Consider the following 18105-nt stretch of genomic DNA (forward strand, 5'->3'; position numbering starts at 1 on the left):
GGTCCCCGAGATAGAGAAGTTCCCAACGCCTGCTCGGCTGCTGTCAATCCTAAGCCATGTGTGGACTTGCAGCAGCAAGCACAGACCTCCATGCTGTAAAGCATGGGAGGATGCAGTGGAAATCCTCTGGTGATGGAACAGTTGTGTATGGTGAATCAGTAGTTGACACAGGTTGCCAAGTGACATTCGGGCCGAGTTGACGCTGAGAGGAGTCGTAAGGGCACAGGGCACTTGTAAATCACCAGTTCTCCGGCACTACGAAACTGGCGCTCCTGTGCTCGCTTACACACACGCACACACACACACACACACACACACACACACACACACACACACACACACACACACCGCTCTTACTCATATACATGCTTGCATTCCTTCGAGCATTTCACAATCTTGAATATATCGGTTACTATCACTATTGAAGAAGGCAAAACAAGGTGGTAAACAGTGGCTGTGTAGCACCACCGACTGTAAAACAATATAAGTAAGACTTCGTGTAAAAAATATGTAAAAACACACAAAACAGGAATTGGCAATAGGAAAAATGCAGAGTAAAACAAGGAAGGTGAAACCAGGGGGAAAATATACGTCTGCAGCCAGAGTTGTGCACAACACACATCACAAAACTGCACAGGGAGAAAAATGGGTTTCTGAAAAGGCAGTTGTCCGGAGATCGAGCATGTAAAAGAACAGGCATTTGTAAATACTACGTCTGGAACAGAGTTAGAACCATCATCTGATTGCAAATCACATACTAGAGTGCTGCTGATCAGCTTGCAAACGTCCGAATGCAGTCAGTGTAGATAGGGATGGTAGAGATCACACAGTACGAATAGCACAACATCTTACCAGTGCTGCAGTGATCATGACGACAGACCAGTGCTTACATGCCGCCAATGACTCCCTGCATGAAGGCATCATACGGGAACGTGGCATTGCCCGTTTGCGTTGTGTCGTAGCGGCGGAAGAAGTTCGTCATGGATGTCACACGCACGCAGCACAGGACAAAGTTGTCAAAGTCAATCTCACCGCGTGGCGGCCTTCCATAGCGCTTGCTCATGGCGGATAGAGTTCCTGGCGAGAAATTGTAACCAAATCCCGTCAGCGCTCTTCCAAGCTCACTGGAATCGATGCTACCGGAGTGATTAGCATCGATACCTTGGAACACTCCACGCCACTGAGCAAGTACAGTAGTGAGCTCCTTAAATTCGGAGAATCCCATGAAGCCACTGTAGTCACGATCCAACATGGCAATCATCACACGGCATGTCTCCACGCTGAATGGCGCTGGGACAGCATGGCCAGTCCTGGTTAGCAAATCACGCAGTTGTTCTGGTCCAATCTGTGCGGCAGGACCAGCAACTCCACTGAACTGGGCCCACATTGGATCTGCTCCAGGCCCAGGGGGAGCCGCACCGTAGGGCGCACCCGGTGCTTGCCCATAAGCCAGATTTGGTGGTTGACCATACGCCATGCTTGTTGCTGATGATGCGACCGGTGGTGGGGCCTGCACGCCAAGACTGACACCTGCAATTCCAGCGGTGATACCGGCACTGGCGAATGGAGCTGCCACGGGAACACCGACGACAGGCACAGCTGGTACTCCAGGGATTACGTGAACTTTACCTTTCTTGGCAGCCTTCTTCTGCTTCTTCAATAATTTCTTCTGCTTCTTGCTTGAATGAGCACCAGCAGCAAAACCGGCCAATCCACCGACACCTACAGCAGCAATTCCAAGGGCAGCCCCTGCGAAGAAATCGTCGTCACTATCACTACTTGAGCTACTACTTGAGCTACTGGAACTGCTGGAATACGGCATTTGGACAAATTCCGATAAATCGATACTGTACCAGGGACTCGACTACACGCAATACGCCACGTGTTTCTACTGCAGAAGGATGGATCACTACAGGTCGCGGCCCTCCCTGATATCGATACTGCAAAGTGGAGAAAACTTTCCGGACTTCAGTTCAGATCTAGCTCTACATAGATGACGTGTTGGTACGAGATACACGAAGTACTTGTGTAGCTAGCTGTGGGTCTATACGAGTACGAGGCCCTCGTGTCAAAAATCTTATCTGTCCATGTACACAGATACAGTACATGCGCATATGCATGCATGCAGCTGACACTGCATGCAAAAAGCTGTTCCTGGCGTAAAACTGGACTGTGGAAAAAAGAGACTCGACTGATGAGCTAGCTGTACAAGTAGTGTAGCTATCAGACAACAATTAGTTACAGCTGAGAACCACCTGCTTCGATATCTTGCTTCACTTCAACTGTCTTCAGTCAGCCTAGAAAATACTAATGCCGTAATGGCACTAAAAAAGATGCCCAGTAGTGGCAGTACATGAAAACAAGCTCTGTCGCAAATGTCAGTCTCTTGGATTTCGATGCAAAGGTTTGAACTGAAGCAGCTTGCAGCTTTATCTTTTGTCTGACTTATGAAGTTATGTCAGAGTTCAGTTTAGCTGGAATGATGCATCCTTGATGTCGTGTGCAGGACACGGACCCCGTGCGTGAAAGCTGAAGTCTGTCTAGTGAAGACAAAGCAGCTTCATTGAATATTGACACAGCAAGCCGAAAATACTCGCACTACAGTAGTACAAGACAATCTAGACTTCCCTTCTATTCTACCTCCCTGCCGCGCTGAGTCGCTGGATCATGGACTTGGCAGGATCTACACTACAGTACAGGAGCTGGATCTCTACACACTTCTGAAGTTCTGTTCATAACTGACCCGATAAGCTCTCGATCTCCTTTTTATTTCCTTTTGCTTTTTTTGTTTGTTGTTTATGCACTCTTCAGTTCGTTTTCTTTGTATTTAACTCCTCATTGTTTTGTTTTTTTACCAGGCGTGGGCCATCCCCTGACTTCATAGGTGCCAAACTGTACCAAGAGTAGACCCAGGTGCTCGAAGTCCGACATGGTATCCTAAGTTCGTAGATCTACGCCCATAATTTCATGTTCTGTTATTGTATTCGACTCAAATATTTTATGGAGGGGACAGTGCAGTGTGCATGTGGTATGTTCTCCTCGCGTACCAATTTTCAGGGATCTACGATAAGGCCACCCTTTCTTTTTTCGTTGTTTAACGTCCGCGCCCGCGTACCTACAGTTATAGTACCTTTTTGCCTCCGACTGGAAAAAAACAAGAAAGTAGTAGTACCAATAATATGCGAAGTTGTAAATACACTAGCAGCACCCCCGGCCAGCGTTGCCTGGCCGAATGTCACATTATGTGGCATTCGGGTGAAGCAAGTACATGAACAGCACACGTGCTCAGCACGTGGTGGTGGCCAGACCGCTGAAGTCCTGGTGAGGGAGGCTCGAGGTTCTTCATCGTTGGAAGGAGAAGGAGGGACGTCTGTTACGCCTTCGGGAGGCTGGTCAGGGTTGTCCATCACCTGGTGGCGGATGAAGCGGCTCAAAAAATTCATAAACTTACGAACAAAAGTGCGATGCGCTCTTCACTGCAGATTAGATGCAGAGTGCAGTCAGTGCAGATCTTTTGTATCCTTTTGTTGCAGATGTTTCTATTTGCAGAGAACGGTTCACGTGGTCCGCAGCGCTTGTGCGGCTGATATAATACTAATTACCCATATAAAAACCGCTCTGTGAGCGGTTCTGAAAAACCTCTACTGGTGCAGCCCCGTCGTAAAAGTAAGAAATTAGAACTGGCGCATTGTCCTCCCAAATGTGAACTGATCCACCTAAATCGCGATTGACGGGACCCGAACGCACCAGTAGCACGAGGTTCCTACCTGTGGATGCAGCTGGGGACGCTGGTCCATAGCCAAAGCCAAAGCGGCAAAGGTGGGCTTCGGGGTAGGTCTACGTACTGTACACTGCTGTAAGTGTTGTATGGTAACTTGATCAGCGCCGACGCCGGCTGTGATCTTGTGCCCTCCCGACCTCGTGCTACTGGTGCGTTCGGGTCCCGTCAATCGCGATTTAGGTGGATCAGTTCACATTTGGGAGGACAATGCGCCAGTTCTAATTTCTTACTTTTACGACGGGGCTGCACCAGTAGAGGTTTTTCAGAACCGCTCACAGAGCGGTTTTTATATGGGTAATTTCAGTTCTTTTTCTGTTCCCTCCCCCATACCGGCCCTGCTCCGAAGATAAACAATGTTTATCTTCATGGTGAGCACGCGCGTGATCCACTGTATGTAGCCATGCGACTGCAGTAGCACACTGATACATTCCAGCCCTCCCTGCACACAGACACATTGTGACAAACACGCACATGCACATGGCACACACGGGCACGCACGCACACACACACACACACACACACACACACAATGTACCATGTATACGCCCGTCGCAAGAGAAGCACGCAAATCTGCAAATGCACTGGATGTGCACCCACAGATTTTCTCTTTATAGCAACGATAGCGGATCTGATTCTGATTGAAACAGATCAAGACAAGCGCCAGATAACTGTCTAATCCACACAACTGGCGAAGCCTTGCACACACACACACACACACACACACACACACGACCCAAACAGGAAATTCTTGATGAACATTGTATAATGCCATGCAAAGCAGTAGCCACCATACTTCAGGAAGTCAGTTGTGAAACAAAAATAATTCAACTACAATGTGTAGGTAAGCTGGCGGCCAAAGCACAACATTGCAGCGTGATGATATTTGCCTAAGGATTGCAGTTTGCAGACCACACCATGGAAGCAGTGAATACAGAATTATTGTAATGTCATACAAAGACAAGCAAAGAAGTGGCCACCATACACCAGAAACTTGCAGAAAGTCACATATCCAACAGATAGAGAAGTGAACAGCATCTGGTACAGCCCACACAAAACCAAGCTGACCTGATACTCGTCCGAAGATCGTAAGTGGCAGATCCTTTTCAACGATAGCATGCAGGTGTACGTTACACGCATGGACAAAATCTGACCGTGTCACCGGCATACATTGCCATCACATGCACAGTAGAAGCACAATAAAAGCAATGGAAAAATATGAAGGGGTTGCTGAAGCATCTTCACACTTCAATTTCAGACTTCGATGTGGTCGTCACGGGGTGATATACCTGCAAGATACAAGTGATACAGAAAGAAAGCATAAGGTCGTGAGGTAGGCTATGAGACACCACAAATGGGTCACCTACATGTATGTTCAGGGCTGGTGTACACACACACGCAGAATTATCATAATCGAGAATTTCCCAAACTACAGAAGAGCAATGAAATCCATTTGCATGCACAGGAGCAATTTGCAGTATGATGCGCAGCTCGGGAATACACCTGTTGGCAATGGATTACATTCCCATTGGAATTCCCATTCACGTGGGATTCACAGAAGCAATTTGGCAGTGTGCTGCGCAATGCGACACGACCTGCGATTCTGCGTGCGATGCAAACTCGCATGCACAGGAGCAATTTTGCAGTATGATGCGCAGCTCGGGAATACACCTGTTGGCAATGGATTACATTCCCATTGGAATTCCCATTCACGTGGGATTCACAGAAGCAATTTGACAGTGTGCTGCGCAATGCAACACGACCTGCGATTCTGCGTGCGATGCAAACTCGCATGCACAGGAGCAATTTTGCAGTATGATGCGCAGCTCGGGAATACACCTGCTGGCAATGGATTACATTCCTATTGGAATTCCCATTCACGTGGGATTCACAGAAGCAATTTGGCAGTGTGCTGCGCAATGCGACACGACCTGCGATTCTGCGTGCGATGCAAACTCGCACAAAATACCATTCACAGAATCACGACAAGACGTCAGCGATGCAACAGTGCCTTGCTGACGTGCCTCAAGTCAAAGCTCAATGAGAATGCGTTGGTCGGTTACAACTGGTACAAATGTACAAGCAATTTCTGAAAATGCTCCTGTGAATCCTACTTTAAGCAGTGCAGGAATGTCCCTCCTCCGCTCCCCCCCCCCCCCCCCTCCACACCCTCAGGGAACTTGACGAGGAAGGGTGGTCTTCGCGGTTCCCAACATCTATTTGCAGTTTCTGGTCTCCACTATGTCTTTTCAATGGGGATTTGTACGTACCATAAAAGCAAGCCTAAAAATGAACAGCACATTTGCCGTTCCGCCACTGGGGAGGATGCGTTCCACAGCTATCCTGACACTCCGAGAAGCGGTGCTGAGTGCAATGCATTGTGAAACTGAAAAAGCTGACCAAGCCGCGGCATATAACGTCTAAACTTCAATTGTAGTTCGCCAGCTGACTACTTTCAGACTCCATGTAGGTCGGAGTACATCTGGCTTAAAAGTTGACCTGAACAACGGCGCACCCACATAAGCAATGACCACCTTACCTGTACTGTAGCAGTACTTCCGAGTTCCCGTATGGGAGTTCCCTCACTGTGTGTGCAATAGCAGCCTCATCGGACCAGTTCAATGCGACGCGGACAGTCCGACACTGAGGAGGACATCGAAGAAGTCAGAGACAGGAAGAATGGTTGATTTACAATTCAACTAGCAAGGCTGCACACCCACGAAGTTCCACTCACCATTGTGCCGTCCTTCTTGGAATGCAGAAATAACGCTTCTTCTCGAGACCGCAGCCTGTGACAGAGAAAAAGGAAGGAGCATCGCCATCGGCATTGGTCCTCTGCTATCACCGATTGCCGAGTTGCACAGTTCACTCTAACAAGACTGAGGATGTTCAAGAACTCCCCATCCATACCATTATTGGAGTAAGAGGAAAGGTCAGATTGCCTAGTTCCACCTAGCATTCCTGGATGCCAGGATGTACTGCCCCCCCCCCCGCCCCTCCCTTCTACTGCCTGGAAAGGGCAACATATGTCACAGCGTTCACCAGTACAGTCGGAGGAGAACATGGGAGAAGGCAAAAAAGGGCAACACACATGAATCCCTTATAAACAAGCAGTGGCAACTCTAGCACCAGAAATGTTGGACTTACACCCCAGCCATTGCCGCCGGATTCAGCGGCTTCTTCTTCTTGGTCTTCCATCTTGGAAGCACTCCTTTCCGTAAGTTCAGTCCTGGGATCGGGAGTACAGTCGGAGGAGGACGTCGGAAAAGGCAAAAGGCAACACACATGATTCCCTTATATTAAAGCAAGCAGTGGCAACTCTAGCACCAGCAATGTTGGACTTACATCCCAGCCATTGCCGCCGGATTCCCACGCTTCTTCTTCGTCGTCTTCCAGTTCACAGATTCCATCTTGCAAATACTCCTTCCCGTAAGTAAGTGCAGTCCTGGCCTGGGTGGATGCGCAGTACATTGACGATGGCGGAGATGGAGCAGGTCAGGGAGCCCTATAGGGGTCCCGAGAGCAGATTGCGGCCAAATTCGGGACGATGCCGGACGCGCGCCAGTCAGTATGAAGTAGCGAATTGCGGACCGCCACGTAGATTGGGGTCGCGGGGTCATAATCCACGGGCACCACTCGTACGTTGCTCCAAAAAAGGGCACTGCACTGTTCTGTTAGCGGTCGCCAAAGGCACTTGGTAGGCCGGTAATTGGGTCACGTGTCAACAAAGTGTCAACAAAGTGCCAACAACGTGTCAACAACGTGTCGACCACGTGTCTTAGCGGTACACTAATTTTGGTGTCCCCAAACTGAAAACATCGAGCACCAGTATGGAAAGGCTTTAGACAGAAAGCCTTTCCAATACTTAATAGTGCTACCTATGGCTATGGTATGGCCTAGGCTAGGTGGCTACATGATTCGCACGCTTCGCGTGCTCAGTGCTTCTGCGCGCGGCTGCTACTGCTACTCGTACTGATTGTGTCTGCTATATATAGCGCTACCACCTAGCTACACTGTTCGCACGCTTCGCGTGCTCAGCACGTGGTGGTGGCTACACGATTCGCACCCTTCGCGTGCTCAGCTTCTGTTCCGCTAGCTACACGATTCGCACGCTTCGTGTGCTCAGTGCTTCTGCGGCCGCTAGCTACACTGAGTGCGTTCGATTACACGCGTGAATCGATTCACGAATCGATTCATGAATCGATTCGCGCTATTCACATCACCCCATGTGAATAGAGGGAATGGATTCTGAATTGATTCCAGGGCTCATGACATGAAATCGAACGGCTTGAATGCATGCGAATGGATTCATGAATCGATTCAAGTGTGTAATCGAACGCACTCACTGTGCTACACTGTTCGCACGCTTCGCGTGCTCAGGGCAGAGCTGCTCCGCAGCGCTTCAGCGTGACACAAAAACACACGTCACAGGTGCCTCTTCTTTATAAGGAGCGTGACACACACACACACACACACACACACACAGACACACGTCACAGGTGCCTCTTCTTTATAAGTAAAGATGATTGTGTAGTTTCACAGTGTACCCTAAACTTATAATCTTGTTATGTCTCCCGGCCGCGGGCATGCCTTTGTCTTGTGTTCTTTTTCTTTTTTTTGTTGGCTTTTTTAATAAAAATATCGTACGGTGTGTGTCCTAGTAAAAATCCAGATGACTGTAATGAATTCATGACATGCTAACTCCATGCTATGTACCTGTTTTGTTGGATTCATCAGGCATGTGCTCCATGATCCAGCCTCCAATGTACCATCAAAGAGTGTTGTTCTATGCCTGCAAAAGCGCAAGTGCCGTTAGACCCAGAAATATTGGAAAGGCTTTCTGTCTAAAGCCTTTCCATACTGGTGCTCGATGTTTTCAGTTTGGGGACACCAAAATTAGTGTACCGCTAAAGACACGTGGTCGACACGTTGTTGACACTTTGTTGACACGTGACCCAATAACCGGCCTACCAAGGGCCTTTGGGGACCGCTAACAGCAACTGTGGAACAGTGCAGTGCCCTTTTTTGGAGCAACGTACGAGTAGTATAGTGCCCGTGGATTATGACCCCGCGACCCCAATCTACGTGGCGATCCGCAATTCGCTACTTCGTACTGACTGGCGTCCGGCATCGTCCCGAATTTGGCCGCAATCTGCTCTCGGGACCCTGTAGGGCTCCCTGACCTGCTCCATCTCCGCCATCGTCAATGTACTGCGCATCCACCTAGGCCAGGACTGCACTTACTTACGGGAAGGAGTATTTGCAAGATGGAACCTGGGAACTGGAAGACGACGAAGAAGAAGCGTGGGAATCCGGCAGCAATGGCTGGGATGTAAGTCCAACATTGCTGGTGCTAGAGTTGCCACTGCTTGCTTATAAGGGAATCATGTGTGTTGCCCTTTTTTGCCTTTTCCGACGTCCTCCTCCGACTGTACTCCCAGGACTGAACTTACGGGAAGGAGTGCTTCCAAGATGGGAGACGAAGAAGAAGAAGCCGCTGAATCCGGCGGCAATGGCTGGGATGTAAGTCCAACAATAAACATTGCTGGTGCTAGAATTGCCACTGCTTGTATATAAGGGATTCATGTGTGTTGCCCTTTTTTGCCTTCTCCCATGTTCTCTTCCGACTGTACTGGTGAACGCTGTCACATATGTTGCCCTTTCCAGGCAGTAGAAGGGAGAGGCGGAGGGCAGCACATCTATCCTGGCATCCAGGAATGCTGGGTGGAACCGGGCAATCTGACCTTTCCTCTTACTCCAATGATGGTATGGATGGGGAGTTCTTGAACGTCCTCAGTCTTGTTAGAGTGAACTGTGCAAATCGGCAATCGATGATAGCAGAGGACCAATGCCGATGGCGATGCTCCTTCCTTTTTCTCTGACTGTCACAGGCTGCGTTCTTGAGAAGAAGCGTTATTTCTGCCGCTGGCATTCTAAGAAGGACGGCACAATGGTGAGTGGAACTTCGTGGGTGTGCAGCCTTGCTAGTTGAGTTGTAAATCAAACATTCTTCCTGTCTCTGACTTCTTCAATGTCCTCCTCAGTGTCGGACTGTCCGCGTCGCATTGAACTGGTCCGATGAGGCTGCTATTGCACACACAGTGAGGGAACTCCCATACGGGAACTCGGAAGTACTGCTACAGTACAGGTAAGGTGGCCGTTGCTTATGTGCGTGCGCCGTTGTTGTCAACTTTTAAGCCAGATGTACTCCGACCTACATGGAGTCTGAAAGTAGTCAGCTGGCGAACTACAATCAAAGTTTAGACGTTAGATGCGCTTGGTCAGTTTCACAATGCATTGCACCAAGAGTACATACCCCCGGGGGTTATGTACTCTTGATTGCAATCAGCACCGCTTCTCGGAATATCTTGTCAGGATAGCTGTGGAACGCATCCTCCCCAGTGGAGGAACGGCAAATGTGCTGTTCATTTTAGGCTTTCTTTTATGGTACGTACAAATCCCCATTGAAAAGACATAGTGGAGACGAGAAACTGCAAATAGATGTTGGGAACCGCGAAGACCACCCTTCCTTGCCAAGTTCCCTGAGGGTGTGGAGGGGGGGGGGGGGGAGAGTGGAGGAGCAGGATTCACAGGAGCATTTTCAGAAATTGCTTGTACATTTGTACCAGTTGTAGCCGACAAACGCATTCTCATTGAGCTTTGACTTGAGGCACGTCAGCAAGGCGCTGTTGCATCGCTTACGTCTTGTCGTGATTCTGTGAATGGTATTTTGTGCGAGTTTGCATCGCACGCAGAATCGCAGGTCATGCCGCATTGCGCAGCACACTGCCAAATTGCTTCTGTGACTCCCACGTGAATGGGAATTCCAATGGGAATGTAATCCATTGCCAACAGGTGTATTCCCGAGCTGCGCATCATACTGCAAAATTGCTCCTGTGCGTACAAGTGGATTTCATTGCTCTTTTCAGTTTAGGAAATTCTCGATTATGATAATTCTGCGTGTGTGTGTGTGTGTGTGTGTGTGTGTGTGTGTGTGTGTGTGTGTGTGTGTGTGTGTGTACACCAGCCCTGAACATACATGTAGGTGACCCATTTGTGGTGTCTCATAGCCTACCTCACGACCTTATGCTTTCTTTCTGCATCACTTGTATCTTGCAGGTATATCATCCCGTGACGACCACATCGAAGTCTGAATTTGAAGTGTGAAGATGCTTCAGCAACCCCTTCATTTTTTCCATTGCTTTTATTGTGCTGCTACTGTGCATGTGTGTAACTTGTGGGGTATGCATGTGATGACAATGTATGCCGTTGACACGGTCAGATTTTGTCCATGCGTGTAACGTACACCTGCATGCTATCGTTGAAAAGGATCTGCCACTTACGATCTTCGGACGAGTATCAGGTCAGCTTGGTTTTGTGTGGGCTGTACCAGATGCTGTTCACTTCTCTATCTGTTGGATATGTGACTTTCTGCAAGTTTCTGGTGTATGGTGGCCACTTCTTTGCTTGTCTTTGTATGACACTACAATCATTCTGCACTCACTGCTTCCATGGTGTGGTCTGCAAACTGCAATCCTTAGGCAAATATCATCACGGTTTGCAATGTTGTGCTTTGGCTGCCAGCTTAATTTTGTTTCACAACTGACTACCTGAAGTACGGTGGCCACTGCTTTGCATGGCATTATACAATGTTCATCAAGAATTTTCCTGTTTGGGCCGTGTGTGTGTGTGTGTGTGTGTGTCACTGTGTGTGTATGTGTCACTGTGTGTATGTGTGTGCGTGCCCATGTGTGTGTGCCATGTGCATGTGCTTGTTTGTCACAATGTGTCTGTGTGCGGGGTAGCGAGGTGGGAAGGGCTGGAATGTATCCGTGTGCTACTGCAATCGCATGGCTACATACAGTGCATCGCGCGCATCGTGCGCATGCTCACCATGTTTATCTCGGAGCTAGGCCGGGGTGGGGGAGGGAACAGAAAAAGAACTGAAATTACCCATATAAAAACCGCTCTGTGAGCGGTTCTGAAAAACCTCTACTGGTGCAGCCCCGTCGTAAAAGTAAGAAATTAGAACTGGCGCATTGTCCTCCCAAATGTGAACTGATCCACCTAAATCGCGATTGACGGGACCCGAACGCACCAGTAGCACGAGGTCGGGAGGGCACAGGATCACAGCCGGCGTCGGCGCTGATCAAGTTACCATACAACACTTAGATCTACCCCGAAGCCCACCTTTGGCTTTGGCTATGGACCAGCGTCCCCAGCTGCATCCACAGGTAGGAACCTCGTGCTACTGGTGCGTTCGGGTCCCGTCAATCGCGATTTAGGTGGATCAGTTCACATTTGGGAGGACAATGCGCCAGTTCTAATTTCTTACTTTTACGACGGGGCTGCACCAGTAGAGGTTTTTCAGAACCGCTCACAGAGCGGTTTTTATATGGGTAATTGTATATATCACGTGCTTTACTGGTAAAAAATGTTTGATTGGGGTCTCCAGTTTTTGGAATGGGCTTTTGTTTTTTTCGCCCTCCCGCGTACCTTTTCGCGAAAAAAAGGACGTTAAACAATGAATTAACAAAGGGTGGCCTACTTATAAAGGCTAAGCAGAAGTCCCATATGGCCATGGCCATACCACGATCTTGAGTGATGAATGTATGTGCGTATGCGAAAAGGGAAATGCGTACACTCATGATGAACACGTGGCTTTTTGTCGTAGTTCGCATGCGCTGATCCCAAACCGCGGGAATCTCCAAGTTTCAACCACCTCTGAAGCTTGGAGAGCTTTGGAGAGCCTCCTAAAAGTCGGAGAGGATATAAGAACAGCTCTCGAACTTTTCGGAGAGTCTCCAACTTTTCCGAGAGGATTTAAGAACGCACCCTTAAGATCTTGGTAGTATCAAGAGTACATAACCCCGGCCCATGGGGGTTATGTACTCTTTTTTTTTTTTTTTTTTTTTTTAATTCACTGAGCCTCTTGTACGGGCAAAATAACACATTTTGTGAAGAATCAACACATAAAACGAATCATCAGATACAGTATTTACAGAGTCTGTCACTCAGTAGGATCACTGCACTGTGCAGGTTCACTGGATGCGTGCCTCCGCCGCCACTAGCACAGCAGGGGACTCAGGCATGGCAGGAGCAAACATGCTCCTTGAGCCACGCAGGCACATAGCACCACAACGCACCAGGGCAAACCCAAGGCGGCAGCGCAGCAAGGAGATAACCTGCCCGTATGGCTCCTTACTCTTCTCAGCCAGGAGAGAGGCGATCCGCGTGAAAAGAGCATTGGCATGCTTGCCATAGCCACCAGAGGCAGAGAGCACAACGGGCACGAAGGAGGCATGCTCAACTTCACGTGCTCGCTCCTCGTACTTCCGGCGCTTTTCCTGTTCATGGCGTCTGTAGCTAGCAGCGAGGGAGGTGGCACGATTCGAAGACGCAAAAGGGTTGAACACCCGTACATCAATAAAGATGCGCTCGAATCGGCCACCCCACACACCACTAGCCGCAACGTCCAGCCGAGCTTGCTCCTCCGTGACAGCTGTGCGATGGCGGAAGGCCTCTCCGGTGACGGGCTGGAGGTGGGGTTCCACTGTCACGTTGTGAGCGACCTGCCTTAGAGCTCTGGCGGTGATGTCCCTCACCTCGTTGTGTCGCAGCGTCGGGAAGCCACCAAACGGGCACGACAGGGCGTGACTCACATTCAGCGGCTTACTGCACACGCAGAGGCTTGGGAGCCGAGGAGGTGTCCAGCCGTACCGGAGGCACAGGCCATCCCGGAAATCTCCCTTGCTGAGTGTGAAACCATGGCGGCTGAGGGGGCGGCAGGTCAGCCAGCTGGATGCACCCTTTTCTGAGGCCAGGTCGAGAACAGGGGCCAGCTCCCGGTGATCCGAGCGAAGATCGTCAGCCATAGACTTGAACGCGCTCCGCTTCTCGGCCCGAACCGTCGCCTTGACCGTCCGGAGCTGAGTCAGAGAGTCGCCAAGAGACGACTCCTGCTCCAGCAGGCGAGACACGAGGCTAGCCGTGATCCTTCGGGATGAGGTGTACTGTTCAGCCACTGAACAAGGGTCTGCCATACCCAGTCCCCCAAGCCGGCAAGGCAGAGAGAGTAGGGAGCGAACAGTTGTCCCAGGTGGAGCCTGACCCGTGATGGCCGGGATGAGCCGACCGCTGATTGCGTGTTCCAGCGGTTCAAGCAGGGACGGCGGGATGGAGGAGGTCCGGCAGAGGAAGGACCACTTGTTTTGCAGGCCCTGTGTGAAGGCGGAGTAGGCGGCCTGTGGCTGCGATGCAGCGATGGTCGTGAGCTGCGCAACTTCCTCACACCAGGTGGCGACCTTGGACTGGACAAATTGTTCTATAAACTCATCCGTGCCCAAAGGTGCACCAAGGTGGCGGCAACCATCACACGTGACCTGCACACCGGTCCCCTCGAACATCTCTATAGCAGCTGCGTACCTGGAGGGCTTGACCAGGAGGAGTGACTTCTGGGCATTGCAGTGGTAGCCATACCCAGGACCGTGGCTGACGAGATTGTCCCACCATTGGCGAACAGGCGTTAGCTTGCCACCGGCTGCAGCATCGTCCGCATACCAGCCCTGTTTCGCACCAGGCACTGCAACTTTCTTGATGAGCGGGAGGACTCCAAGCGCATATACGGGCATGGCCAGAGGGTCACCCTGAGTGGTACCCTCGCACGATAGCAAGCACTCTCCATCAACGAATAGGCGGGATGGTTGACAGTAGGTGTTGATTACAGCTGGCGCTATAGAGGGACAGAGGTGACGGGTGTTCCGTAGGCAGGCTTCACGGTTAAGCCGGTTGAAGGCGTTCGAAGCGTCGGCGAGCAATATGGCATCCGCATCCTCCTCACGGTAGACATCTTGCATCGCATGGATGGCAGCTTCAATGCCGCACTCCTGACCGGCACACAGTTGAAGGGTGCCCGCTGCATCTTGGATATCTCTCCCGGTGACAGTGAGGATGGCTTTGCCGACAATGCGCCTGGCCACTTCGCCGATACCAATGGGTCGAACACCCGGCGACTTGTCAAGGGCTATTAATCTGCATGCGACGAGCGCCTTCAGTGTCGCTGGGTTGACGTATGTGGTAGCAATGCGACGAGCGCATGTTGCAAGCGAGTCACACAGCTCATCCGACGCTTCGGAGAACGCGGTGCACATGCGCCGCCATCCATCAGCGTCCATGCCCGATGGCCCAGCCGCGCCGTGGGTGTGCAGGGCGGCCCGGCGGATGACGTCACGGGTCAGGCTTGAGAACATCACTCTGTGGGGCTGAACAGGTGGCTCACCCGTGAGCAGAGACTCTGCATCAGCCGGCTCCCCTGCCGGATGTTTGCTGATAAGAAGGTCACGGGTGGTATCAGTGCCGACAGTGGTGTCCAGGCTGAGAACTCCTTTGCAGCCACCACTTGATAGCTGACGGAGGGCGGATGGTAGTTTGCCGGAGGACACATTAGCGGCGAACGCCCTTGCCAGGTCAGGGGGGGGGGGGGGGTCGATCGGGCGGCTGGCTGGTGCCTGTCCTGGACCTGCTTCTGGATGGTGGTTGACTCGCGGAGCAGTTCCGGCAGGCTTGCTGTTTGCCAAAGTTCTAGACGTCTCCTTAGGTGTTCCTGTGGAGACGGCTTGGTATGGTTGCCCTGCGGGTTCTGTAACATCAGCTGTGGGAAGACCATCGCTGCCTTGAGTGCGACATCTTCTGAGGCCGAGGCACTGCCAAAGCTGTGGAAGAAGGCACTCAGCTGGGAGATGAACGAGCGACCGACGGTGCCCTGGGGAACTGGGAACAGGTTGGGGCGGAAGTGGACGACAACCTCATACGCCTCAACGATGGCTGTCACAGAGTCTTCCCCTGTCAGTTCTCCAAGTCGGAATGCGGTGCAGTCCAGTGATGGGAAGACTGGTAGGTCGGGGACCTCTGCACCGTCTGCAGATCCAGCTGGGCCCCCAGTGGCTGTTGCGTCTGTGTCGAAGTTGGGAGTGCTAGTGGGTTGGCTTTCACCGGCATCCAGTGTGGCCAATAGGTGCGTTGCCTGGCTGTCGGTGATGGTGTCAGGGTCAGCGACTTGGACCGGTGTATTACTACAAGTTGTTGTAGCCGAGTGCAACTCCTGATCTGTAACGTCCGGATTCGGCGCCGCCGCACTGCTTGCTGACCTGCGCTCCGCCACAGCATCCCGCTGGCATTATCATGATTATGTACTCTTGGTAGTATCAAGAGTACATGTACATGAAAACCATGTATAGTACGAACACTGGTAGTATGGAATGCAGGGAGTCGTAAAATTTTACGACTCCCTGATGCAATGATTGTACGTACGGTACATGTACGCGATGTTATGAAAGTCATTAATATTGTTGCTATACCAACTACATGTACAGTAGTAGTTCGATCATGTAAAAAAGTTTTTTTTGAATCTTGCGATCGAGCTAGCTACGTAGTCTACGTAGGTCGACCGGCCGTGCGCGTGCACCTGCACTGATGATTATAGCAATAAAAACTGCTTTATGGCAGTTTTCTAAAAAAAGTTATTGTGTTCTAGTCCATGGACCCCGTCTAAAAAGTAAGAAATTAACGAAATGTGATAGCTGAAAATTAAAATTTCACACAAAACCTCACAATAATCACAACACTTGAAACGCTGCTTTCAACACTAAACTTGTACTGCACCAACAATTGGCAACATGCATGCATAGGAAAGAGGATCACGAGGGGAAAAGGTCTTCTGCATGTAGCCTTTCATTCTGTGTGTGATTATTGTGAGGTTTTGTGTGAAATTTTAATTTTCAGCTATCACATTTCGTTAATTTCTTACTTTTTAGACGGGGTCCATGGACTAGAACACAATAACTTTTTTTAGAAAACTGCCATAAAGCAGTTTTTATTGCTATAATTTCTTTCTTTTTTTCTGTCACCAATCAATGGAATGCCATATATAGCTATATCAATATGTAAATGATGGCCTTCACTGTGGCTTCACATCATATCAATACCATATTATAAGCATTGATGTGCAAGCCTTTTCTTGCAGAAAATGGCACTAGCATAATGCATGTTCTTCTGCGGGGAAACATGTGAGCAGTGGTGGTGATACTTTTTTATACGGAGGCCATTCTGTGCATGTTGCTGTTGCAGAATTTCATGACTCTATCATAAAATTGTCTTGCCTTTCAGATATTTCAGATTTCTCCACCCTCAATCAGATTTATTTGAGAAATGTAGCCATGTGCCAGGTGCATGTCGCAGATGTTTCAGTTGATTCTGTGTTTATAATGGTGATAAGGTCATCCAGCATCATATTGAAACTGAAATCGTAATCCTGTTGATGTCGATACAACTTTTGGAAGTAGTTCAATGACTTCAAACTGTTAGTCCACGATTGTCTAAAACAACACAGCAAAGGAGGAACAATAAACATGTATTAAAATGTAAACGAATACATTGCTTAGTCCAAAACCTCGTTCCAACAACTACACTGATCCTGAGAAGAAAAGGGGAAAGGCTATGGTTGGAGATACTGAGAGATAAACAAGGCACTCCACAATAATAAAATCTTACACATCTTTTGGTGAGTATGAATGGTATCCAGTCGAACCTTTTTAGGATGAACACAAAGGGACCGATGGTATTTATTCTGTGAGCTTAACCTATTTTATAACACAGAGAATACAATTATATCTCCAATAGACATACGAATAGATTTCTTCTACAGCGAAAGATTCTAAGCCACACCGACTCATTGACTCGTCTCGTATGAAACAATTGAGTCACTAGAGAGATTCTGCAAAACGAAAATGCGTACAAACTTTCGCTCTACATCATGAAGTGCGAAACTTCGCACCTTTCGACGCGAAACTTGCAGGGAACGCGAAATGAACTGTCGTAGGAAATTTCGTGAGATCGGGTCATGGCGTAAGTGCACTTGGCCCGCGCAAACTACGAAAATGTGCAGAACGCAAAGTTCGTGCAAAAATTCGCACACACTTTCGCAAGGACTGCCGCGAAACTTCGTTCGAATTTTCGTTTTGCAGAACCTCTCTACTGAACCTTTCTTTAGCAACATGACGGCAGCTGAAACAGCAACAGAGAAAGTACGATACATGTACTCCACATTCTTACAGGTACTACAAAAAGATTGCACATCGTAATTCTTGCTTTGGCGGCACGAAACTTTATTTGGGGCATGCAGTGCAATCTCGGCGGTACTCACAAATCAAACAGCCCAAACTTGAGTAAACAAATCCAATCATACAAGTACGAGATTTTCACGAGACTGCACCCATTGGCTTGTTTCGTATGAAACAAACAAGTTACTGAACCTCTCCACAATAGAGATT

General features: G+C 49.5%; 1 protein-coding gene and 1 long non-coding RNA gene across 3 annotated transcripts; both read right to left on the reverse strand.

Annotated features, from left to right (window-relative positions):
- Positions 1 to 396: 396 nt before the first annotated feature.
- Positions 397 to 2000, reverse strand: LOC135826115 (sorcin-like). Its single transcript, XM_065338756.1, has one exon. The coding sequence runs from the start codon at positions 1820 to 1822 to the stop codon at positions 887 to 889; it is 936 nt and encodes a 311-aa protein (XP_065194828.1). The 5' UTR covers positions 1823 to 2000; the 3' UTR covers positions 397 to 886.
- Positions 2001 to 4526: 2526 nt separating this feature from the next.
- LOC135826174 (uncharacterized) lies at positions 4527 to 7405 on the reverse strand. Of its 2 annotated transcripts, XR_010555225.1 has the most exons (5): positions 7124 to 7405; positions 6926 to 7007; positions 6513 to 6567; positions 6318 to 6421; positions 4527 to 5067 (listed from the first exon to the last, which is right to left on the reverse strand). It is a non-coding gene; the product is annotated as an uncharacterized LOC135826174 (long non-coding RNA). The 2 variants fall into 2 exon arrangements; XR_010555224.1 differs by having other exon boundaries at positions 6926 to 7405.
- Positions 7406 to 18105: the final 10700 nt, after the last annotated feature.

The sequence above is a fragment of the Sycon ciliatum genome, chromosome 1 (assembly GCF_964019385.1).
Source record: "Sycon ciliatum chromosome 1, ocSycCili1.1, whole genome shotgun sequence".
Lineage (NCBI taxonomy): Eukaryota > Metazoa > Porifera > Calcarea > Leucosolenida > Sycettidae > Sycon > Sycon ciliatum.